The 25465-nt window shown below is 43.3% G+C and overlaps 1 protein-coding gene and 1 long non-coding RNA gene across 7 annotated transcripts in view; one reads left to right on the forward strand and one right to left on the reverse strand.

The window, feature by feature from the left end:
* LOC137327050 (MAP7 domain-containing protein 2-like) overlaps positions 1-25465 on the reverse strand; it is a 223939-nt gene that overhangs the window by 50252 nt on the left and 148222 nt on the right. For all 5 annotated transcript variants that reach the window (XM_067992442.1, XM_067992441.1, XM_067992440.1 and 2 more), the window contains 2 exons: positions 13119-13246; positions 244-368 (listed from right to left, as the gene is read on the reverse strand). In XM_067992442.1, coding sequence (XP_067848543.1) covers positions 244-368; positions 13119-13246 — 253 coding nt within the window. The remainder of the gene's footprint in view (positions 1-243; positions 369-13118; positions 13247-25465) is intronic.
* The window catches only part of LOC137327052 (uncharacterized), a 111937-nt gene continuing 106530 nt past the window's right edge, over positions 20059-25465 (forward strand). For both annotated transcript variants that reach the window (XR_010964343.1, XR_010964344.1), the window contains exon 1: positions 20059-20427. This is a non-coding gene — a long non-coding RNA (uncharacterized lncRNA). The remainder of the gene's footprint in view (positions 20428-25465) is intronic.

The following is a 25465-nucleotide window of genomic DNA, read 5'->3' on the forward strand; positions in this document are numbered from 1 at the left end:
TAGGTTGTTAACCTGGCCTGGAGGACTGGTTAGATGAGATGGAGGAGGTCGCCATTCCACTCCCATTGGACGCGAGCCCACACTGGATGTCGACCCAATGTTCAGAGACCAGAACTCTCATCTCCACCCACCGGGCTTGTCTGAAGTGGAGCTCGAACCTAAAATCTTCTGACTTGGTGGCAGGAATGCTACCACTCAGCCTAGGCTCATGCCAATCTTTGGCCAATATACATCACAACTTACTTCACTGCAGGTGAAGATGACCTTTTGGACATTTTTGCTGGAGACTGAGACTTTCTGAGTGTAGATGTGACACTGGACACTGGACTAGGAGATGAGTGTCTCTTTTCCTTTTTCACTTTCTCTGTCTAAAAAGAAACAATTTTTGTTTTGCTATGAAATCCAGATGAATTAAAACATTAACGAAACCAAAAAAAAACTTAACGCATGCACATTATAATTATTCACTGAAGATTCCATCCAAAATTCAAAAGCAATGTTTAAACGCACTGATTCCAGTGTTGGTTCATTATTGAACACCAACCTCATGCAGCTGGTTTAAAATTGGATTTGGATTTGGATCAGGTGCAAATAATCGACCTGGAATCTTTCATTTCCATCAGACCAGTTTCCATCAGTTTTGCCATCCTCACTGTAACTTTGGAAGTGGTTAAGTTTTGGAGATGTAAGGAGAATTAAACATGAAGGGAAAGGTGGCAGGCTGGAGATTGGTTCAATGACATGTCGTAGAATCATAGAAGTTTACAACATGGAAACAGGCCCTTCGGCCCAACATGTCCATGTCGCCCAGTTTATACCACTAAGCTAGTCCCAATTGCCTGCACTTGGCCCATATCCCTCTATACCCATCTTACCCATGTAACTGTCATGCTCAGGATTCTCCCACATGGGGAGAAGCCAAATGGAGTCAAGGCATTTCTGCTGAGAAAACAACGGAAAGGAACATAGCCTGGAGCTTAGTTCCACGGTACGCCTTAGAACGTCCTCCAGTATATCCCAAGTGGCCATTCTTCAAAGGTCAATAGCCCGACTTCCGCACATGGTCTCCTTTCAGCAGAGACTGGATGGTGATCAGGAGCAGGATCCAGGCTCATTTTTCCTTGTATTGTCACAGAGGTACTGAGGCCAATTGTAGCACCCTGCTGCTGCCCCGGAAGAGATGAGCTAACCCAGCACAGGCCAAGAATCAAAGCTAGGACCTTCTGATCTTCATGGCTTAGTGCAACACCAAGCAGTGTCTGTGTCTTTACTCGGTGAGGTATCAGGGGTGCTACTCCATGGAGACATCCATATTCCCATTCTCAAATATCACCAGTGAGAGGAACATTCAATATTTTGGCAGTAGTAATATGTCAAGTTGAAAAAGTAGCAGCAGTTCCACTACTTGTTGCTCTGAGGAATACCACATCCAAGGTTACATGAGGAAAGGCAAATGTAACAAATGTTTAAGAAAGCCTCACTGCTGGGTTGGGAAAAGTTGGTCAAAGTATGTAGGCTTCTCGACTGACTACCAATAAAACTAAAACATTCCTTTCAGGATACTTCGGCATCAGGCAAATCCGACATTTCAATTGTGTCGCAGTATCAGTTCAAGTATTAGCAGAGCATGTTGATCTAAATAGCAAATTGCCCAAATACTGCTGCTTGCACTACTTTTAATTCCGGGCAAACTGAATATCTGGTCATTATAAAAAGAATCATGGAACTAAAAGTAGTTATCAGTCAACCAGCACCACTGCGCAGTACACTCTGGAATTGATTCATACGGTCTTCAAATTGCATTGAGCATTGAACAGAAACAGTATCGTGATATGAGTCGACCTCATGTAGCACTGCAACATGCGGAGTCAAGACCGTGTAGTCCTCGGGTGAGATGGGGTCAGAGGGTATTTGGACAAGGGGTTTGCAGATGTAATTAGTCGTCATATTGAAGTCCTTATTTTTATATTTCCATTGTAACTTACTATTTATAATAGAAACTGCTGATGAAAACTTGTCATGCAGTAATTACACCCTCCTGCTAGATGGTGTAGTTATGTGACATAGGCAGTTTCCATTATAAAATGTGGACACGTGAATTAAAACCAAAAAATGTTGACGGGAAGGTGCAAGAGTTTTAATACGGGATGGTGAGGTGGCAGTAGGCTTTGCGGTCCCATTTTCCATTGCTATCTTTCGGCAGGATAGCAGAGGGATATCCAGCTCAATGGGTCATTCTATTACCTATCTTTGCTGTTTCTTGCTCCATCTCTCCTCTTCTAGCTCTCTCTTTCTTTTCTCTTTGGCTTCCCTCCCCATAACACCTCCTTGTTACTTCTCTCTCTCTCTCTCTCGTTTGCCTTTTTCCTGTGAGCTGGGAGGTGGTAGGTGATTTGATGTGACATGGGGTGGGGGGACGGAGCCACAATGGCTGCGGGCTGCATTTGGGGTGGGAGTTGCGGAGAAAATATGGCTCTTAGTGGCTCCCTTCCCAATAACTCTGGCTCCATTATCATCCCCATCCTATCCTTCCCCCCGATCTGCTTTCATCAAAGGGGCTATTTTCAAAATTCTATGTAAAAAATATAATTTGAATGTCTATCTCACAGGTCTAAGTGATTAGCATTGGTTTCCCACTATTCAACTGTTTTTTTGAAAAATGAACATTAAATGAAGGAAAAGCTTTCTCTCTCTGCTTAATGCTCTTTCTTGTTTATAGATGCAAAACAAAAATAAGAACAGATGTCTAATTCGTAGTGATTTTATTTGCACTCTCTCACACACTCGCGGCCTATTTTTTCAAAAAAAACTTTATAACGCTTACCTAAATAAAGCTTTTAAATTTTGCCATTTTGTTTTTCAAAATTATTTGAAGAAAAGTTACTGAGCTGAGAATACTAGAATCTAAAGAAGAATATTCCACCAGCACAGGCTGAATGCATGATACTGATGTATCCTGAGAAATTAGGTGCACTGCGAATGCTCAGACTGCACAGTCCAAATTCAGCTCATAGAGCCATAGCTCTGGGGTAAAAATATCATGTCTGCACCCAGGCTTGTGAGAGAGACTGAGGCCTTCAAGTAAAAATATTAAGATATTAAAATACATGAAACAGTTCAGGGGATACATTTAATCATGTTATTCAGAAATATGTATTTTGTTTTGCTTTTTCTATTTAAACCGTTATTTTGGACATTAGAAGTTTCAGTTACTGAGGAAAAAATGGTGACTGAAAAAATATTCCAAAAGCATTTTGTGCAATTTATGGAAATTCACTGGCCAGTTTCCTAGAGTGATGAGCTGTACCTAAACAAAATGTGGGCATTGGAATTAATAATTGGAAAAAGTTGACATAAATTATGTAACAAAAAAATGACAACAGGAAGTCAAGTGTTGCTCACAGGAAGTGTGTACAGATGCAAGAATTTTATAATAGATGTGTAGAGGATACATATTTCTTTTAAAAAGTGTGAAATGTTGATCTAGTGACAAATATGGAGGGCACAACTCAATTAAACCATGAAAGCCTTCCCTACGGATGGTGCAATACTGATGGGTGTGAAGGGAGACAGAATGTTCCACACATTGACTTTTTGGCATACTCTGCTAATACTGCACTTCAATTAGGGCTGAAGTTTTTGTATAAAGTTGCTTGTGACGGATGATCTTTTTTAAAAAAAAAAGATCGCTTTAAGTAACTTTACATTTGCAAAACAAAGTCTATTGCTGGACAAGCTTTAACATCAGTGCAATTAATTGGAAAACAAGCCTTTGGGATTAATGAAGTTTGACAACAGGGAAGGGGAACAGCTACATTAACTCAAAGGATTGGAGACAGCAAGAAAACAGAGAAAAAAGCAGGAAAGGATCAAGATGGGAAAGAAAATACATGAATGTTACTTCTCGCTGGTGAGTTGCTTTGCTTTTCAATTCACCAGAGCTGGAAAGTAACTGCTACAGGTGAGTGGAATTTCTAGAAACCCTGAAATATCCACTGGCCAAGCACTGTTGTACAATAAATCTCACTACAATAGCCTGATAACTATACATACTGTACATCATTTACTGTAGCATTGAGAGAAAAATACCGTTTAAGATGCACACACATATGATTATAGTGTGCAGAATTGTTTCATGGAAACATTTTTTTTTAAATGGACAACACCGCCATCTTTTTTTCTTAAATGGTGATTTTGGTTAAAGGAACAACAGGACAAATGTGGTTGGTGCCAGTATGGAACGGGCAGGTGGGGCTGGGAGATCGACAGCACCAGACACGCGTCTAAATCGTGCGACGCTGACTTTTCTACCTGGCTTTATAGGCCAGTGTAAAGTGAGTGTGCATATTCTGTGCAAGAGCCTCATTTTAATATTCTAACGTGTGCAAATTGTGCAGAAATGGGTCTGTGATGTCTGATGGGGAATGTGCTGTGCACTTGGTACACCCGTATATTATGGACCGTGAAAGGAGGTACATTCAGGGCTAATCAGGAAAAGACATCTTAAAGCTCTACTACTAGAATCTGCACTTCTGGAACTGAATTCCGAGAGTTGGTACTGGATTGAGGCCTCCTCCTCTCTATTTAAGTATTTTGGAGGCACAAAATGAAAGGGGGTTCCTCGGGTTCACAGGTGGACTTGCCTTTACTCACCCTTACCCCAAGCAGTTGTGTGAATAGATCCAGGCACAGCTACCTGGGGATGTCCTAGGACAAACTCCTTGACAGATCCAGTGGTAGTGAAGCAACTGATCTGTTTGATCGAATCTGACCTATAGATAACCTCTATCACAGGAGCTGTTGCTAGTGCCAGATAAGATCACCAAAGCTTTATGCCTTATGCTCATTCCAAGCTACCTCAGGAGGAATCAGCAATATCAGTCAACCCACAGTGCACAGGTGTATCAAGCAGGTCTGGTGCATGGTTTACTGGGGAAAATACCTTCATTCCTTTCACTATGAAAAACAGACAGCGGAATGAGAGGGCGCTGCAATCTTTTTGCATCGCAGGAATCTCCAAAGTCCAGGATAGGTTCTAGGAGACAAAAGCTGTCCTCTCTCAATGAATGTGGATAAAATGAGGTCCATGCAGCCATCAACAACTTGTGTTTATTTAGGGAGGGATCATTATTGAGCATACAATAGCAGCGCTTTCAATGCCTGGACAGGTCAGAGGGCGTATTAAACTGCAGTCCTGCCAAGGTCTCCAGGATCATTATTGTCCGCTGCCATCCAGAGTGGCCCAGCCATGAAGCAGATTGTCAATCTACCGCCAAGGGCAGAACATGGACAATGACCTGCAAGAGATCCCCATTCAGATACCTCTGCAGGCAGAAAGACTCAAGCGCTAAGCTCTATGTTCTTTAGCCAGCTGTTAGGTGCACATTGTCACTATGCAGTAGTGCAAGAAACCTTCACCAATGTTGTCCTCTGTACGACAATAGATGTGCACCTCTTAATCTGCTATCTTCTTCTGCACAACTAGAAAACATGCTTTGGACAAAACTGAAATAAGGTACGCTGTGTTTGTTTCACCCTTGGTGAGTGTATAGAACCTAACCTGGTACCTCTCCAGGTGCTTCCCTACTGGCACGAGTAACTAAGGTGGCTGCCTGCTGGGAGTCTGGGAGCCTCCTAAATTAGTTGGCCCCATTCCTCCTTGTGCTGGACCATGGGATGGCCGTGTAAACAGTGCCTCCACATTGTGACACCACAGTAGCTGGTGAGTATCGCACTCGAGGTGCTGGTTGGGTCAGAGATGGTGCTGCCCTGGGTAGTAGCAGACTCATTGATACCTATTCCAGGCACGTCCTTGTTGCTCGGCAAGACCTCACCACGTCCAGTGATCTGTGCGGCAGCAATGAGTTTGTGAAGCCGTGCATTAATGGATATCTCCATTCAATCTCGACAACAACAACTTGTATTGATATAGCTATAATGCAGTAAAATGCCTCAAAGCGTTTCACAGGAGCCTAAATATCAAAAATTGACATCAAGCCAAAGAAGGAGATATTAGGACAGATGATCAAAAGCTTAATGCACGTCTTAAAGGCGGAGAGGTGGAGAGGTTTAGGGAGGGAATTCCAGAGCTTAGGGTCTAGACGCTGAAGGCATGGCCGCCAATGATGGGGCGATTACAATCGAGGATGCACAAGAAGTTGTCGGGCTGGAGCAGGTTGCTGAGATAGTGAGCGGCAAGGCCATGGAAGGATTTGAACACGATCTCCCCCCGCTGTATGCAGAAACGAGATAACAAAGCCTGCTGCACATTTCCTTACCAACAGAAGAGACACAATCCGACTGCCTGAAGGACCTCGGTTAAGAGCAGTCTACTCCAGAGGCCCCTGGAATTGTCATGCACTCCGTGGTGAGTTGAAGAAAAGCCAACTGCGCAGATGCAGGTAGTGAACACGAACACCTCAACATATGCTGACACACCTTGATGCATGCTCCTTTTATACCGGTGCTCTGAGGGGCCCAAATCTTAGGGCTCTGCAGCTGAGAAAGGCGACCGCCTCCCAGCTAGCAGGCTCCTACTCCTCCACTGCGACCAACTCCTCTTTCTGCTCACTCACGCTCTGTACTTTGTTCAGTGCTCCCTTCTCAAACTGACTATCTCAATTGCCTAGGGTGGTTGTATCTCTGTGCCAGGTGGAGAGTGATGTTAGCTGGTTGCGAGGTGCTGGTCTGTGGGGGCTCTCGTTGGTTCTTGGAGAACTCCTATAGAAACAGAAGAGACACATATGTTAGAATGTTGGCTACAAGACACCCCTTCAAATACTAGCTACATGGCAATATACCAGGGACATGGAACAGCAGTAGGCCATTCAGCCCTTCGAACCTGTTCCGCCATTCAATTAGATCATGGCTGATCTGTACGTCAACTCCATTTACCCGCCTTTGATCCATATCGCTCGATACCCTTACCCAACAAAAATCTATCAATCTCGGTCTTGAAAATTTCAATTGTCCCCCAGCATCCATAGCCTTTCGGGGGAGAGAGTTCCAGATTTCCACTCCCCTTTGTGTGAAGAAGTGCTTCCAGACATCACCCCTGAACGGCCTAGCTCTAATTTTGAGATTGTGCCCCCTTGTTCTGGACTCCCCCACCAGAGCAAATAATTTCTCTCTATCAAATCCCTTTATTATTTTAAACACCTTGATTAGATCACCCCTCAATCTTCTAAACTCCAGGGAATACAAGATACTATGGTGTTATGCTTGAGTGCTACCTGCAAGAGAGTGTGTGAGAGAGGTAGTAAACAAGTAGGGGATAAATAATAAAAGGATGGTGCTAGCCATAATCTTGGGTGAGGCCTCCCTCTACAAACTTAAATCTTAGAATTTCCAAGGTGGCCGTCTCAAATGTACTAATAGGTTGATGGTCCAGGGTCCTCATCCTATGTGGGTTTGCTCCTTCCTGTTATGTGCCACCTTGTCCTTCAGCTGAAGAAGTCTGACTGAGTTTTATACTTCACATCCTATCTATCATCAAGACCACTTATTTCCACTTTTGAAACATTATCCAGTTCAGCCCCTACCTTAGCTCCACCACTGCAGAAACATTTTGTCCATGTTTCTGTCACCTCTAGATTTAATTTCTCCACTGTCTTCCTTGCTGGCCTCCCATCTTCCATCCTCCATAAACACCAACTCATGCAAAACGAAGCCACCCGTCCCCTCCCCTGCACCGAGTATTGCTCACCCATCATCCTTGCTTAATTATACTGGCCCCCTGTTCTCCAATACTTTAAATTTAAAATCCACATGCTCATCTACAAAACTGTTCAGGCTCTCACCCCATCCTGCCACTGCAGCCCCATTTGGTCTTCTTGACTATGGCCATCTGTACATCCCCATTCTCCTCGTCCCACCGTTCACAGCACACCTTCAAATACTTAGGCCCTACTCTTGTTCTCCCCCCACCCCACCCCCACCTAAATACCCCTCTACCTCTCCCCACCTTTAAAAACCTTCTTGAAACCATCTTTTCAACCAAGGTTTTTCTCATCTCTCCTAATGCTCCCACCATGGTACAACATCCTTCCTCTCTTTTTAATATCTCCCCGCCCCCGACCTCCGTAAAACACCTCAAGACTTTTTCTACATTAATGATGTTGTATATATGCAAGTTATACAACATTTGAAGAGTTCAGACAATGACACCCATGTGCCCAAATTCTGCAAGTAAATAAACTTGTGTCACACAACTAGATTTTGTTGAAAACTTCTCTTGTGGTCTCATGATTACAGATCTTAGTGCAACAGTATTCCCAGTCTGGAGTTGCAGATAGAAAGTTTGCCCTGATACCGTATGGGCAAAGCTACAAAACAGTTGTAAGGCTGCCCCCGAGTGCTTTGAATGTAGCCCAAATCAATATGTAAGAAGTTAATAGGAAACTCTTTGTGGCTTGAATACTTTGCTCATCTACTGTGCTTGGGAAATGCTGGATAGCCTTACCTTGGCTGATCTTCTGAAGCTGGGAATCTTTTTCCTCATCTGCTCCCAGGACTTCTGAATGTGGGAGACTGCATTGTCCCTTTGGACCATGACCTACCCTACAATCTAGACCAGGGTTGTGCAATAGAAATTACTGACTAGTCACAGCTGTGACTATGGCGACACCATTTTACAAATTTTGGTAGAAAACGCCTCACACACACTCGCACAATCCAGGTAAATATACTTCATCTGTACATTTACTTAACAAACATCTGCCATCATTAAGTAACCAAAGAAGTAAAGCAGCTGCAACGATCAAAAGAAACACTCGCCACATTGGTTTTCATCTTACGATTTTACCAGCAAACGCACACAAAGGTTAAAGTTCACATACATGCGCCATGCGAATATGAGGATTGAGATCACACGCCCAGTGACAGTGTCTATCACTCAATGTTTATTTGCTAATCAGAAATGCAATTAGCCACATCTGGATTTCCAATTGGCCAGATGTGGCTGGTTTCTAATGTATTGGACAACACTGGTTTAGATGGCTCTCCTGTGGGGAGGGGGTCCTTCAGCGTCTATCAGGGCAAGCCTCCTTTAGCCCCCTTCCTGAAGGAACAGCTCTGCTGCTGAATCATTGCATGTTGGTGTTGTTTGTGCGCACTGAGTCATTGCTTTCCAGATGTAAGCTCCTACTGCCAACAAATTTAATGGCAGCTGCTAGCCCTTCAGGAGTTGCATTGGATTTCCCATCCCCATTAAGCACACTCCTTGGGGGCAGGCACAATCCAGGGCTGAGAACTCACAATGAGCATATACCCAGTACTGTACTGAGTCCTGACTGAGGCAGGCGAGTGGAAACGTTGGTGCACAAGGAGCCTCTACCCTGAGGAGATCTGCCTCGCAAGGCTCAGGTTGTAGGTCACACCCTTATTGGGTATGTCATAAATTCCTGGACAGAGCAGAGACCTAATGCAGCTATGTCCCTGCTAAGTCCCAGTGGGGATTCTGCCAGAACCTCCTTGGATTTTCAGGGCCCTCATCTCTGTCTTGAGAGGAATAAATTGGGGCATTAAAAAACAATGATGTGTGTTTTCATTTTCTTTGAATGCTTTCATTTATTAATTGTAAAAATATTGGAGATGGGAGAAAATGCTGCTTGATTTTTTGTAATTCGTTCATGGGATGTGGGCGTCACTGGCGAGGCCAGCATTTATTGCCCATCCCTAATTGCCCTTGAGAAGGTGGTGGTGAGCCGCCTTCTTGAACCGCTGCAGTCCGTGTGGTGAAGGTTCTCCCACAGTGCTGTTAGGAAGGGAGTTCCAGGATTTTGACCCAGCGACAATGAAGGAACGACAATATATTTCCAAGTCGGGATGGTGTGTGACTTGGAGGGGAACGTGCAGGTGGTGTTCTTCCCATGTGCCTGCTGCTCTTGTCCTTCTAGGTGGTAGAGGTCGCGGGTTTGGGAGGTGCTGCCGAAGAAGCCTTGGCGAGTTGACAGGCAAGAGTCATCCAATCAGGTAACAAAGAGTCTGTTTGCTTCCAGTTGGCCGTGGGAGGGCGGTACGCCACGAGGATTGATGTGTTAGGAAAGCAATGGTGAGTATGTGGTGACGGGGCGGTTACTTAAAGCCGGTAAGTGTTTGGTGAAGGATGAATAAGCTGCATCGGCCAATATGGCTGGTCAGTCGTTGAGTTTTCAGAGCAAACGGAATTGAGCTGCTCCTAAGTTCCTAAACACAGTGCAATATTTAAGGAGATTAATGGGGAGATTCTCCGCCTCTGGTGCTCATCAGCAGAGCGTATCAGGACTCTGTGCATCCGCGGCACACGATTTTCCATTCATTCATTCCACGGGCGGAAAATCACTGGCCGGGCTCGCAATTTCCCAATCTGTTCTCCCAGCACATGCCTGGGACAGCAAAGAGGAAAGTCTTCCATTAAGTTTGGCTAGGGTCGATGTGAGTTTAACCTCAATTGCAAGTTTCTCTTTTCAAAGCAATGCTACAGTTTTTTAAAAAAGAAAACAAATAATTTTCCCTGTCCCATTTTAACATTCCTCCCCCTTGACCTGTCGAAGATGCTGACTCGCGCTGCAATATGGTCCCATGACACTGGTAGCATCGCCCAGTTCCACATCCCCTCACTCTAGTGGCCCATCTTCATGTCCGAACAGTGAGAGACAGAGGGCAGTGTGAGCGCCACAATATTGCAGCAGAGTCAGATCTCGTCCTCACCTGACGTCCATGTGTCCTCATTTCTTCCACAGTGCTTGCTGAATTCTTTCAAATTGCAATCTTTATGATCACAAACTCAAAAGAAAAACAATATTGTTTGCAATATTTCTAGGCCATTTTGTTTTTTGTTATTACAATACCATGCCAGAGATTTGGGAGCTCAGTAATACCATCTCAGCTCTCCCTCCGTCTCCAGTCTTTCCCTGCTTCTTTCGGTTTGCCCCAGTCACTTTGTTCCTTTGCGGCCTGCTCCAGATTCCCTATATAAGTAGGTAGTGATTTCACTATAACAGGAATTTTATTCCATTCAGTTATATGGTGCGTAGGTTGGGATGCCGAGATTGTTCTTTAACATATATATAAATATATACAAATATAAATGGATACATCGGAAACAAACATAAGTGGAATTCATTGTAAAAACTATGTGGAACGTACTTTTCTCCCCTTCGAAGGTTGTGGGTTCAAGACTCACTCTAAAGACTTGAGCACAAAATCTAGGCTGACACTCCCAGTGCAGTACTGAGGGAGTGCTGCACTCCCAGAGGTCTCGCCTTTTGGATGAAACATTAAATCGAGGCCACATCTGCCCTCTCAGGTGGACATAAAAGATCCCATGGCACTATTTCGAAGAAGAGCAGGGGAGTTCTCTCAGGACGCCTGGCCAATATTTACTCCTCAACCAATATCACTATTGAGAGATTATCTGCTCATGTACCTCATTGCTGTTTGTGGGATCTTGCTGTGCGCAAATTGGCTGCTGTGTTTCCTACATTACAACAGTGACTACACTTCAAAAGTACTTCATTGGCTGTAAAGTGATAGGTCATGAAAGGTACTATATAAGTCCTTTCTTTAACTTTTTATGGTCTCTGGAAATTTAGAGGGATTTTCCAAGTATGCACAGATGCAATATGCTGGGAGACAGGGATGGATTCCCAGCAGGAGCATGAACCTGGAATTACCCTCTAATTCTCTGCCAACTGTACTCTTATAAACATTATAGAAAAAATGATCTAAGATAATGAATTTTCCTGTAATTAACTAAAAATAATCTGGTACTATTACAGATCCAACATTCCTTTGGGTTTTATGTCACGCTGCATCTATGATTAATAATGGGAGCACAGCACTAAATACCGTACAGAAAATTCAACACCATAGAAATAACTTTTAAATATTTTTGGAAAGTCAATACATTGAGGAGAGTATCCAGTTCTGAGGTTCAGATAACGAGTTTTACCGACTTGGGGTAGAAATTCCAATTGACGAAATTAGAAGAAAAAAGACTTGAATTTATACAGCACCTTCCAGGACCTCAGGACATCCCAAGGCGCTTTACAGCCAATAAAGTACTTTCGAAGTGTGGTCGCTGTTGTAATGTAGGGAAATGTGGCAGTCAATTTGTGCACAGCAAGATCCCACAAACAGCAATGTGATAATGACCAGATACTCTGTTTTTAGTGATGTTGGTTGAGGGATAAATATTGGCCAGGACACCGAGGAGAACTCTCCTGGTCTTCTTCAAATAGTACCATGGGATCTTTTACATCCACCTGAGATGGCAGAGGATCAATGTATACATGTTGCACTACTGTGTGTGACATTTTTAGACGGGTCTTGACCTGTTTAAAATAAATACAAGCTTGTTAAGTGTTGATTGATGAATTTTACCAATTGAAGGTTTGACTCTCGAGTGTTGTTAATGGAGTGTGTATCATCTGAACCCCTGAGAATGGGTTGCTCCTCACAGGGAAATAATCATTATCCTTTTATAGAACTCTGGATGTCCAATGTTATGTTAGTTTGGTATACCATGCCACCCATTGTTACCCACTGCGGTTAATGGCAACTCACCGATATGTGACATTACCCATTCTTCATGAATAGAAACGAGGCACGGGGGGAAGTACTTTGTACATTTTATACAAAATAAGGGTCACTAGGTCTGGATTACGGGCAATGTATAGGGTCTCTAATTAATTCTGGGCTTTATGAATGTGGAACCAGATCAGGACAGTACACACACATGTAATATAACCCATCATTTTACATACAAATCTTGGAGTTTTAAAGATTAATAACCTATACAGGTTATTAGTTTAATTTTAATTCAATGCCAGTGTTGCTATACTCAGTCTCCCTGCCGGGAAGCAGATTGAGAAATATGCAGGATTGATGTCAGGATTATGATTGAGTGTAATTTAAGAATAGAACTTTCATTGGGAACAGCAATTGTATCAAGTCTTTACTGAGAGGCAGTGTGATTGTACCAGCAGGCGGTCGCTGTTCATTTGACCATACTTGTTAATATGAACAATACCCGATCTTGACCAATAAATGAAAAGATATAAGCACGATATCTACAAGTATCACCAATGTTATTCATTCTTCACCTCCATTATTAGTCTTATAATTCTTTTCACTACCTGTTGCAATTCTGACATCAGCACCCCTTTCGTCTCCCCTGGTGAGCTGGAGGTGGCTGCTGCGTTCTGTCTGTCCCCACTTCGATTGTGCGTAGGTTTGGAAGCGGTCTTGAGGGGACTACCTGAGACTATACAAGGGCAGACATGGGACACTAAAGAGTTAAAGTTTCAGAGAACAAAGCATAAGAGAATATAGAACAAGGAGGAAAAATGATTAGAGCAAGATTATTGGATGAAACAAACTAGAATTGTCCTGCCCATCACAATTATTTGTATCAGGTATTACAAAATATAACATACTTAGGGTTCTTTGGTACTGTCTCAATGTAGTGAATTAATGTATATAGTTATTCTATCAACACATGCACCATAGAACCTCAGAGAACGTCTGGTTGTTCTGTGCTGAACTTTACAGTACAACTGGAAATTATTTTCCAATTATATAAATCCAGATTTCTGCCTTCCTATCCCTAATGCTGTGCCCAGCAAGTCTGATTTCTCCACAGCTCTACGTTGGCTGATGGTGCTTTGAAGGATGCAATCAATTCTCTTCTTCCCCTCCCCCGGCCAGCTTTATTCTCCGAACCTTTCTGAGATCTGAATATTAGAACATGCCCTGTGTCTGATTGGCTGCAAATTGATAAAACCTCAAAACATTATTGCAGTCCAAGTTCAGGAGACAGTCGAGGCTGTAACATTAAATCTGGGTCCCTCACAAAGGTATCTCCCACTGGTGAAACCAGCATTGACTGACTTTTACTCCACATGATTATTTGATGTGCAGTGCCATTGCCCAACTGAACAAGACTAGTTTGCAGGAGAGAAAGTACATCGAGTTACATCGAAACTACAGCACTGAAACAGGCCATTCGGCCCAACTGGTCTGTGCTGGTGTTTATGCTCCACACGAGCCTCCTCCCTCCCTACTTCAACTCACCTATCAGGATATCATAAGAACATAAGAACATAAGAAATTGGAGCAGGAGTAGGCCAATCGGCCCCTCGAGCCTGCTCCGCCATTCAACAAGATCATGGCTGATCTGATCCCAACCACAAATCTAAAGAACACAATAAGTCGGAGCAGGACCCGGCCACATAGCCCCTGGGCCCTCTCCGCCACCCACAGGGCATTGACCGATCCGAACTCAGCTTCATGTCCAATTTCCTGCCCGCTCCCCATAACCCCTAATTCCCTTTACTTCTAGGAAACTGTCTATTTCTGTTTTAAATTTATCTAATGATGTAGCTTCCACAGCTTCCTGGGGCAGCAAATTCCACAGACCTACCACCCTCTGAGTGAAGAAGTTTCTCCTCATCTCAGTTTTGAAAGAGCAGCCCCTTATTCTAAGATTATGCCCCCTAGTTCTAGTTTCACCCATCTTTGGGAACATCCTTACTGCATCCACCCGATCAAGACCCTTCACAATCTTATATGTTTCAATAAGATCGCCTCTCATTCTTCTGAACTCCAATGAGTAGAGTCCCAATCTACTCAACCTCTCCTCATATGTCCGCCCCCTCATCCCCGGGATTAACCGAGTGAACCTTCTTTGTACTGCCTCGAGAGCAAGTATGTCTTTTCTTAAGTATGGAGACCAAAACTGTATGCAGTATTCCAGGTGCGGTCTCACCAATACCTTATATAACTGCAGCAATACCTCCTTGTTTTTATATTCTATCCCCCGAGCAATAAAAGCCAACATTCCGTTGGCTTTCTTGATCACCTGCTGCACCTGCATACCAACTTTTTGATTTTCTTGCACTAGGACCCCCAGATCCCTTTGTACTGCAGTACTTTCCAGTCTCTCGCCATTAAGAAAATAACTTGCTCTCTGATTTTTCCTGCCAAAGTGCATAACCTCACATTTTCCAATATTATATTGCATCTGCCAAATCTCCGCCCACTCACCCAGCCTGTCTATATCCCCTTGCAGGTTTTTTATGTCCTCCTCACTCTCTACTTTCCCTCCCATCTTTGTATCATCTGCAAATTTTGATATGTTGCACTCGGTCCCCTCCTCCAAATCGTTAATATAGATTGTAAAGAGTTGGGGACCCAGCACCGACCCCTGTGGAACACCACTGGTTACTGGTTGCCAGTCCGAGAATGAACCATTTATCCCAACTCTCTGCTTCCTGTTCGATAACCAATCCTCCACCCATGCCAGAATATTACCCCCAATCCCGTGATTTTTTATCTTAAGTAATAATCTTTTATGTGGCACCTTGTCGAATGCCTTCTGGAAGTCTAAATACACTACGTCCACTGGTTCCCCTTTATCCACCCTATACGTTATATCCTCGAAGAACTCAAGCAAATTTGTCAGACATGACTTCCCCTTCATAAAGCCATGCTGACTTTGTCCTATTAAATTATGCTTATCTAAATGTTCCGTTACTGTCTCCTTAATAATAGACTCCAAAATTTTACCCACCACAGATGTTAAGCTAACTGGCCTATAATTTCCAGCCTTCTGCCTACTACCCTTTTTAAATAACGGTGTTACATTAGCAGTTTTCCAATCTGCCGGGACCTCTCCTGAGTCCAGGGAATTTTGGAAAACTATCACCAAAGCATCCACAATCCCTACTGCCACTTCCCTCAAGACCCTAGGATGGAAGCCATCAGGTCCAGGGGATTTATCCGCCTTGAGTCCCATTATTTTACTGAGTACCATCTCTTGAGTGATTTTAATCGTATTTAGCTCCTCCCCCCCGAGAGTCCCCTGTTTGTCCAGTGTTGGGATATTCTTAGTGTCCTCTACTGTAAAGACTGAAACAAAATATTTGTTCAGCATTTTTGCCATCTCCATGTTTCCCACCATTAATTTCCCGGTCTCATCCTCTAAGGGACCTATGTTTGCCTTAGCCACCCTTTTTCTTTTTATATAACTATAGAAACTCTTGCTATCTGTTTTTATATTTTTTGCTAATTTATTTTCATAATCTAACTTCCCTTTCTTAATCAATCCTTTAGTTACTTTTTGCTGTCTTTTGAAGAATTCCCAATCTTCTATCTTCCCACTAAGTTTGGCTACCTTATATGTCCTTGTTTTTAGTCGGATACTATCCTTGATTTCTTTACTTAGCCACGGGTGGCTGTCATTTCTTTTACACCCTTTTTTCCTCAGTGGAATATATTTATTTTGAAAGTTGTAAAATAACTCCCTAAATGAACACCACTGCTCATGTACCGTCTTACCCTTTAATCTATTTTCCCAGTCCACTTTAATCAATTCCGCTCTCATACCATCATAGTCTCCTTTATTCAAGCTCAGTACGCTTGTTTGAGAATCAACCTTCTCACCCTCTAATTGGATATGGAATTCAACCATGTTGTGGTCGCTCGTTCCAAGGGGATCCTTAACTAGGACATTATTAATTAATCCTGACTCATTACACAGGACCAGGTCCAAGGTTGCCTGCCCCCTTGTAGGATCAGTTACATACTGCTCAAGAAATCCATCCCTGATGCACTCAATGAACTCGTCCTCAAGGCTGCTCTGCCCAATTTGATTTGTCCAGTTAATATGATAATTAAAATCCCCCATAATTATGGCTGTTCCCTTATTACATGCCCCGACTATTTCCTGATTAATACTTCTTCCAGCAGAGTTGCAACTATTAGGAGGCCTATATACTACGCCCACTAATGTTTTTTTTCCCTTATTATTCCTTATCTCCACCCAAACTGTTTCATTATCTTGATGCTTTGTCCCAATATCATTTCTCTGTATTACAGTGATTCCTTCCTTTATTAACATAGCCACCCCACCTCCCCTTCCTTCCTGCCTGTCCTTCCTGATTGTTAAATACCCTGGCATATTTAATTCCCAGTCGTTGTCACCCTGCAGCCATGTTTCTGTAATGGCCACAAGATCATACCCATACGTAGTTATTTGTGCCGTTAACTCGTCCATTTTATTACGAATGCTACGTGCATTCAGATAAAGAACTTTCAAATCTGTTTTGTGATGCTTAGTTCCTGCTTTTTCCTTTTTTAACACTTTACCTATTACTCCATACCTTCTGTCCCTTCCTGTTACGCTTTCCTCTCTCTCCCTGCTCAGGTTCCCAACCCCCTGCCACTTTAGTTTAAACCCTCCCCAACAGCACTAGCAAACACTCCTCCTAGGACAGCGGTCCCGGCCCTGCCCAGGTGCAGACCGTCCGGTTTGTACTGGTCCCACCTCCCCCAGAACCGTTTCCAGTGTCCCAGGAATTTGAATCCCTCCCCCTTGCACCATTCCTCTAGCCACGTATTCATTTGAAATATCCTCCTATTTCTACTCTGACTAGCACGTGGCACTGGCAGCAATCCTGAGATTACTACCTTTGAGGTCCTATTTTTTAATTTACCTCCTAACTCCCTATATTCTGCTTTTAGGACCTCATCCCCTTTTTTACCTATATCGTTGGTGCCTATGTGCACCACGACAGCTGGCTGTTCGCCCTCCCCCTCCAAAATGTCCTGTAGCCGCTCCGAGACATCCTTGATCCTTGCACCAGGGAGGCAACACACCATCCTGGAGTCTCGGTTGCGGCCGCAGAAACGCCTGTCTATTCCCCTTACAATCGAGTCCCCTATCACTATAGCTCTGCCACTCTTTTTCCTCCCAGCCTGTGCAGCAGAGCTACCCGTGGTGCCAGGAAGTTGGCTGCTGCTGCCTTCCCCTGATAAGTCATCCCCCCCAACAGCATCCAAAGTGGCATATCTGTTTGAGAGGGGGATGGCCACAGGGGACCCCTGCACTACCTGCCTGCATTTCTTACTCTTCCTGGTGGTCACCCATTCACTTCCTGCCTGTATACCCTTTACCTGCGGTGTGACCAACTCGCTAAACGTGCTATCCACGAGTTTCTCTGCATCGCGGATGCTCCACAGTGAGTCCACCCGCAGCTCCAGCTCCGAGATACGATCGGTCAGTAGCTGCAGGTGTTTTTCTAGTTTCCCCTTAAATGCATCTATACCATTCGCCTCAATTACTCCTTGTGACAGTGAGTTCCACATTCTCACCACTCTCTGGGTAATGAAGTTTCTCCTGAATTTCCTATTGGATTTATTAATGACTATTTTATATTTTATGACCTCTAGTTCTGGTCTCCCCCACAAGTGGAAACATTTTCTCCACGTCTACCCCATCAAACTCTTTCATCATCTATAAGCAATTCAGCTGAAAGTGGAGCATTGGATGGATTTTTTAAAAGGTCCAAGGGTTTCAGGTACATTCTCTAAAGTTTTGTCTATTTTTCTACAATTAATCCAAAAATTGCTGAACAATTAATTTTCTTGCCCTGTGCCAAATTTAGATGGCACTGCACTTCCTGGAGAATCTTGCAGTTTGCTCTCAGTAGGATCAACCTCACTTCTGTCGCTATTCCATAATGTGTTAACACCAATAAATCTTCCAAGAACATTGTGAACTGCGTACATTTATCAAAAGCACTTTTAAATTCATTGAAATAGACTGTTGTGTTTAGCACATCCAACCAATAAGAACAACATTTCATACATAAATTGAATATGTAATTGATGACATTTCTCTTTGTTACATCCTCCTTTAATATATCTTACTATTTACACATCATTGTTCAATAAATTTTATATTGGAATACACACTGTGTATCTACAGTTTTACCTGCAGTCTGTGAACACCAATTTAGTGTTAAACAGTTCAAAGGCCTTGGTTTTGTTCAAGTATTTGCCCTTGGTTTTGAAAATAGGTCACTTGCGGCCTTGGAGTATGGGGTCATCAAAGTTCGTTCCCCGAGTTAGAGATTATAGGCCTCAGGGCGGAATGAGGCAACGGCCTTCTGTGATCTCTTTAAAGTCTCACACCAACCACATTTTTATCACCTAATACCCTCCTCGCTTCTCAGTTTCTGGATTTTCAAAGAAACATTTACACAATTTGGGTAGGGATTCTACAGTTACTAACCCGTGATTATAGAGAACAGGGAAAACCTCCCAGTCTTGTCTCCAAAGAAATGTTGCTGGTAGTTTTTTTAACTGTAAATATTAGGATCATTAAATAAACACCAAACATTGTAGAAATACATTATCCTCTTGGGCACCCATTGATTTTAAAGGAAGACAGGCTATTTAAAAATGCATCTTTTGATCAAATATGTTTTAATAGTTTGACTCTGAGCAGTTTTTATCAATTCTTTAAAACATGTAAAATGTAGTCAACCAGGAAATACGGTAAAGCAACATTTAAAACACTCGGGTTTAAAAGCAAGGGAGTTTTAGAGGGAAAAAAACTGGTTTAACATTCCGTGGTTTGACCTTTCAACCTTGTTTACCTGAATGATGTTTGGAACAACCTGACAACACAGCTGAACTTCTCCTTCGAGCTAAAGAGGAATGTGTGGCGGTCAGCAAACGGCTGATAATAACATTCTCCGAGGGGCTACGGTGCAAGCAGCAGTGAACTGTGCGATTGGAGCAAATGAAGTAAGTGATGTCAACATGAAAAAGAGTGAATCATTAAAGGATATAACTCAACAAAATTAAAATAAAATGACAGTGAAGCAACATTCTTTTTATTAAACAATAATAGAATGAGAAAAGAAATAATGAATCAATGTTTTGCTCCTCTATCTTCCTATAGAGGAATTCATTGGCATACAACATTCTTCAGCTGTGAGGCGAAACAGAGCTGGACATGGACTGGTCCAGTGTTACCCAATACAAATTGCTGACTAGCCACAGGTGTTGCTACGGAGACACCATTTTAGCCAGGCAATAATTTTAGTAGAAAACGCCTCACACACACTCACAATCCAGGTAAATGTACTTCACATCTGTACATTTACTTAACATTCAGTGACCAAGATGTGAAGCAGACCCAACGATCAAAACACTCGCACACTCTGCTTTTCATCTTAATCATTTACCAAAAAACACACAAAAAGGTTAAAGTTCACTTACATGCGCCATGCGAATATGAGGATTGAGATCACACGCCCAGCGATGGTGTCTGTTACTCAATGTTTATTTACTAATCAGAAATGCAATTAGCCACATCTGGATTCCCAATTGGCCAGATGTGGCTGGTGGCTAATGTATTGGACAACGCTGGACTAATCCACAACTGCTGATGTCATACATCAGCAGTGTCAACCACTGAAGTTGGTTTAACCATTCCCGCTCTCCAATCCAAGATGGAGCATCAAGCTGTGAACCATTAAGCCGCCTGGTGTGACTGACAGAACTTGAGCCACATCCAGCTGTGGCATCATCCTGCTGTGGCCTCATCCCGCTGTGGCCCTGCGGCCTGAGCTGGTCCATATGCCGGTTTTTAACGTAGGTAACACATTTTAAACACAAATAATAGAAGATAAACTTGAACCCAATTAGTGCCAGGCTTCATGGAGAGTTACTGCTCAAGTAAAAATGATGCAAAGCCGCTAGTTTAATGAGTATTATTAGAAGTACAAGATTAGTTTGGTCTATTGAAGAGCAGAAATGTATTTGCAATTAAGATGAGTGCAGTGCTATTTAAAATGAAAAAAACTTGCCATTTTGCTTATAAATGTTATAAGACACCATTGTACAGAATTTGCATAGGATATACAAAGCTTTAATCATCTATGAGACATGAGTGGATATAAATGCTCCCTAATGTTATTGGCACAGCCTCAGAGATTGGATCCTAGGCATGAGGCCATAACAGTAACTGTGTTGCTTATGGGCAATGGCAACATAGCAAATGCATTTGGCTCCTCACGAGCCGAGTGATTGATATTTGCTCCCCAAAACAGTGTTGATTACCTTTTAACCCTTATCATGCTCTCAATACTCCTACACGGCTGTCGATCATGTACATTGTTCCTGAAATTGCATATTACTACCTGGCATTTTTCAGTAACACAGGGGAACCTGCTGGAGGTGCTAGTTAATGACAGTCATAGAATGAGAGTACTTTAAAATAAAACACTGGGTGTGCCTGGGGAGAACAGTAACTGTAGACACGACACACCTGATCAACTAGGAGAAACTCAAGGCTACTTTGAGATTCTATCTGTTACAACAAGTCCCTGATTAGACTTTATTAAAGTAAAGGCTAATTCCATTAGATATTTAATCCAACCGGAATTGAAAAGGTTGTTTGACACTCCACTCAAAAATCAGACACGCAGATCACTGGTTTTAATTAAATGATTGAAGTAATTGGAGTTCTTTTTAAATGGATTCTACTTCATGATTAAAGAATGTAGCACTGTATACCCTACTGATCTACGAAGAACAATAGCTTTACAAGTCATTAAATGTGCTAGGAGCTACTGTAAAAAGCTTTTAAAGTAATTATTTCACATCTAACGAATTACCGCATCACAATTTTACACTGTTTACAATTTAAATCTATCGATACTCTTGCAATACAACACCTCTCTGTAACTTCTTAAAGGTACATTTTAGAGTTTGTGTAAATAAATCGCGGCTAAATGCAAAAAGACACGTACTACTAAAGGGATGCTAGATAAATACATGAGGGAGAAAGGAATAGAAGGATATGCTGATGGGGTTAGATGAAGTAGGGAGGGAGGAGGCTCGTGTGGAGCATAAACACTGGCACAGGCTGAATGGCCTGTTTCTGTGCTGGAAAATGTTGTGTAATTCTATCCAAATCTACAGTGTTTCCAAACTGACCTGAAAACTTGGCATTGCAATAAGTTAATGGTAGGTTCTACATACTTTTGTATGTCAGCAATTTAGATCCAATCAACATGCAGCACAGGTGAATCTTACACAAGTTTGACGATATTTAAATGATGAGAAATACACATACACTCAATGGCCTAATTTCTGTTACAAGAATGCAACAGGTCAGAAATCCCACCCCAAGGGGGGGAAGAGTGGGGGTGAAACTGGTCTTTGAAATTGGTCAAAAACAGGTGATAATAGATCAGCGCCCGTTTTACACCACACCAGATTTTTCCGAGAATCAAGCGGGGTATTCCATTCATTCTCAGGATGTGGGCATTGCTGGCAAGGCCGGCATTTATTGCCCATCCCTAGTTGGCCTGAGAAGGTGGTGGTGGGCCGCCTTCTTCTTCAACCACAGGTCGCGGTTTTGATACAACTTGCTAGGCCATTTCAGAGGGCAGTTAAGAGTCAACCATGTTGATGTGGGCTGGAGTCACATGTAGACCCAGACTGGGTAAGGACGGCAGGTTTCCTTCCCTAAAGCACGATAGTGAATATGCACGGAAAATGAAAGAGATTTGGGGGTCCTGATTGACAATAAATTGAAGCTATCATAACAATGCCCGATGGTAGTGAGTGAAGCAAATCAGATGTTGGAAGAGGAAGAAGAAAAGGTCAATATTCAGCTGAAACATTGAGGTAATCCTCACACTTTATAAATCACATAGAATACAGTGTACAGCTCTTAGAATACCATGCACAGTTCTTAGAATATAGTGTACAGCTCTTAGAATACCATGCACAGTTCTTAGAATACTGTATACCACTTAGAATACTATGTACAATTCTTAGAAGAGTGTAAAGTTCTTAGAAGAGCATGTACAGTTCTTACACTACCGTGTACAGCTCTTAGAACACTGTGTACACTTCTTAGAATACCGTGTACAGCTCTTAGAACAATGTGTACAGTTCTCAGAATATAGTATACAGTTCTTAGAATATAGTGTACAGCTCGCAGAATACTTGTACAGTTCTTAGAACACTGTGTACAGCTCTTAGAATTCTGTGTACAGTTTTAGAATACTGTGTCCTGTTCTTAGAATTCTGTGTAAGGGATATGATGAGAGGGCAGGTAGGTATAATTGAGAAGAGACTGGGGGATATGGTGAGAGGTCATGGAGGTATCACTGAGAAGAGACTGGGGGATATGGTGAGAGGGCAGGTAGGTATAATTGAGAAGAGACTGGGGGATATGGTGAGAGGGCAGGTAGGTATAATTGAGAAGAGACTGGGGGATATGGTGAGAGGTCATGGAGGTATCACTGAGAAGAGACTGGGGGATATGGTGAGAGGGCAGGTAGGTATAATTGAGAAGAGACTGGGGGATATGGTGAGAGGGCAGGTAGGTATAATTGAGAAGAGACTGGGGGATATGGTGAGAGGTCATGGAGGTATCACTGAGAAGAGACTGGGGGATATGGTGAGAGGGCAGGTAGGTATAATTGAGAAGAGACTGGGGGATATGGTGAGAGGTCATGGAGGTATCACTGAGAAGAGACTGGGGGAAATGATGAAAGGGCATGTATGTATAACTGAGAAGAGATTGGGGGAACTAGTGAGAGGGCAGGGAGGCATAATTGAGAAGAGACTGGGGGGTATGGTGAGAGGGAAAGTAGGTATAATTGAGAAGTGACATGGGAACATGGTGAGAGAGCAGATGGGTATAATTGAGGAGAGACTGAGGGACATGTTGAGAGGGCAATAGGTATAATTGAGAAGAGATTCAAGGATATGTTGAGAGGGCAGGTGGGTAGAATTGGGAAGAGACTGCGGAATATGGTGAGAGGGAGGTGGGTATAATTGAGAAGAGACTGGGGGATATGGTGAGAGGGAGGTCGGTATAATTGAGGAGAGACTGGGGGATATGGTCGGAGGGCAAGTAGGTATAATTGAGGAGAGACTGGGGGATATGGTCGGAGGGCAAGTAGGTATAATTGAGGAGAGACTGGGGGATATGGTGGGAGGGCAGGTAGGTATAATTGAGAAGAGACTGGGGGATATGGTGAGAGAGCAGGTGGGTAGAATTGAGAAGAGACTGAGGGGTATGGTGGGAGGGCAGGTGTCATAGAGTCATAGAGTCATAGAGTTATACAGCACGGATAGAGGCCCTTCGGCCCATCGTGTCCGCGCCGGCCATCAAGCCCTGTCTACTCCAATCCCATATTCCAGCATTTGGTCCGTAGCCTTGTATGCTATGGCATTTCAAGTGCTCATCCAAATGCTTCTTGAATGTTGTGAGGGTTCCTGCCTCCACAACCCTTTCAGACAGTGAGTTCCAGACTCCAACCACCCTCTGGGTGAAAAAGTTCTTTCTCAAATCCCCTCTAAACCTCCCGCCTTTTACCTTGAATCTATGCCCCCTTGTTATAGAACCCTCAACGAAGGGAAAAAGCTCCTTAGTATCCATCCTATCTGTGCCCCTCATAATTTTGTATACCTCAATCATGTCCCCCCTCAGCCTCCTCTGCTCCAAGGAAAACAAACCCAATCTTCCCAGTCTCTCTTCATAGCTGAAGCGCTCCAGCCCTGGTAACATCCTGGTGAATCTCCTCTGCACCCTCTCCAAAGCGATCACATCCTTCCTGTAGTGTGGCGACCAGAACTGCACACAGTACTCCAGCTGTGGCCTAACCAGTGTTTTATACAGCTCCATCATAACCTCCTTGCTCTTATATTCTATGCCTCGGCTAATAAAGGCAAGTATCCCAGAAGCCTTCTTTACCACCTTATCTACCTGTTCCGCCGCCTTCAGGGATCTGTGAACTTGCACACCAAGATCCCTCTGACCCTCTGTCTTGCCTAGGGTCCTCCCATTCATTGTGTATTCCCTTGCCTTGTTAGTCCCTCCAAAGTGCATCACCTCGCACTTTTCCGGGTTAAATTCCATTTGCCACTGTTCCGCCCATCTGACCAACCCATCTATATCGTCCTGCAGACTGAGGCTATCCTCCTCGCTATTTACCACCCTACCAATGTTTGTATCATCAGCGAACTTACTGATCATACCTTTTACATTCATATCCAAGTCATTAATGTAGACCACAAACAGCAAGGGACCCAGCACCGATCCCTGTGGTACCCCACTGGCCACAGGCTTCCAGTCACAAAAACAACCTTCGACCATCACCCTCTGCCTTCTGCCACTAAGCCAGTTTTGTATCCAAAGTGCCAAGGCACCTTGGATTCCATGGGCTCGTACCTTCTTGACCAGTCTCCTGTGGGGGACTTTATCGAAGGCCTTACTGAAATCCATGTATACCACATCCACTGCGTTACTCTCATCCACACGCCTAGTCACCCCCTCAAAAAATTCAATCAAATTAGTCAGACATGATCTTCCCTTGACAAAGCCATGTTGACTATCCCTGATTAATCCTTGCTTCTCCAAGTGGAGACTAATTTTGTCCTTCAGAATTTTTTCTAATAATTTTCCTACCACTGATGTTAGGCTCACTGGCCTGTAGTTCCCCGGTTTTTCCCTACTCCCCTTCTTAAATAATGGTACTACATTAGCGGTTCTCCAGTCCTCTGGCACATCCCCTGTGGCCAGAGAGGTTCTGAATATAGGTGTCAGAGCCCCCGCAATCTCCTCCTTTGCCTCACACAGTAGCCTGGGATACATTTCGTCCGGGCC

Source organism: Heptranchias perlo, chromosome 11 (genome assembly GCF_035084215.1).
Source record: "Heptranchias perlo isolate sHepPer1 chromosome 11, sHepPer1.hap1, whole genome shotgun sequence".
In the NCBI taxonomy this organism is placed as follows: Eukaryota; Metazoa; Chordata; class Chondrichthyes; order Hexanchiformes; family Hexanchidae; genus Heptranchias; species Heptranchias perlo.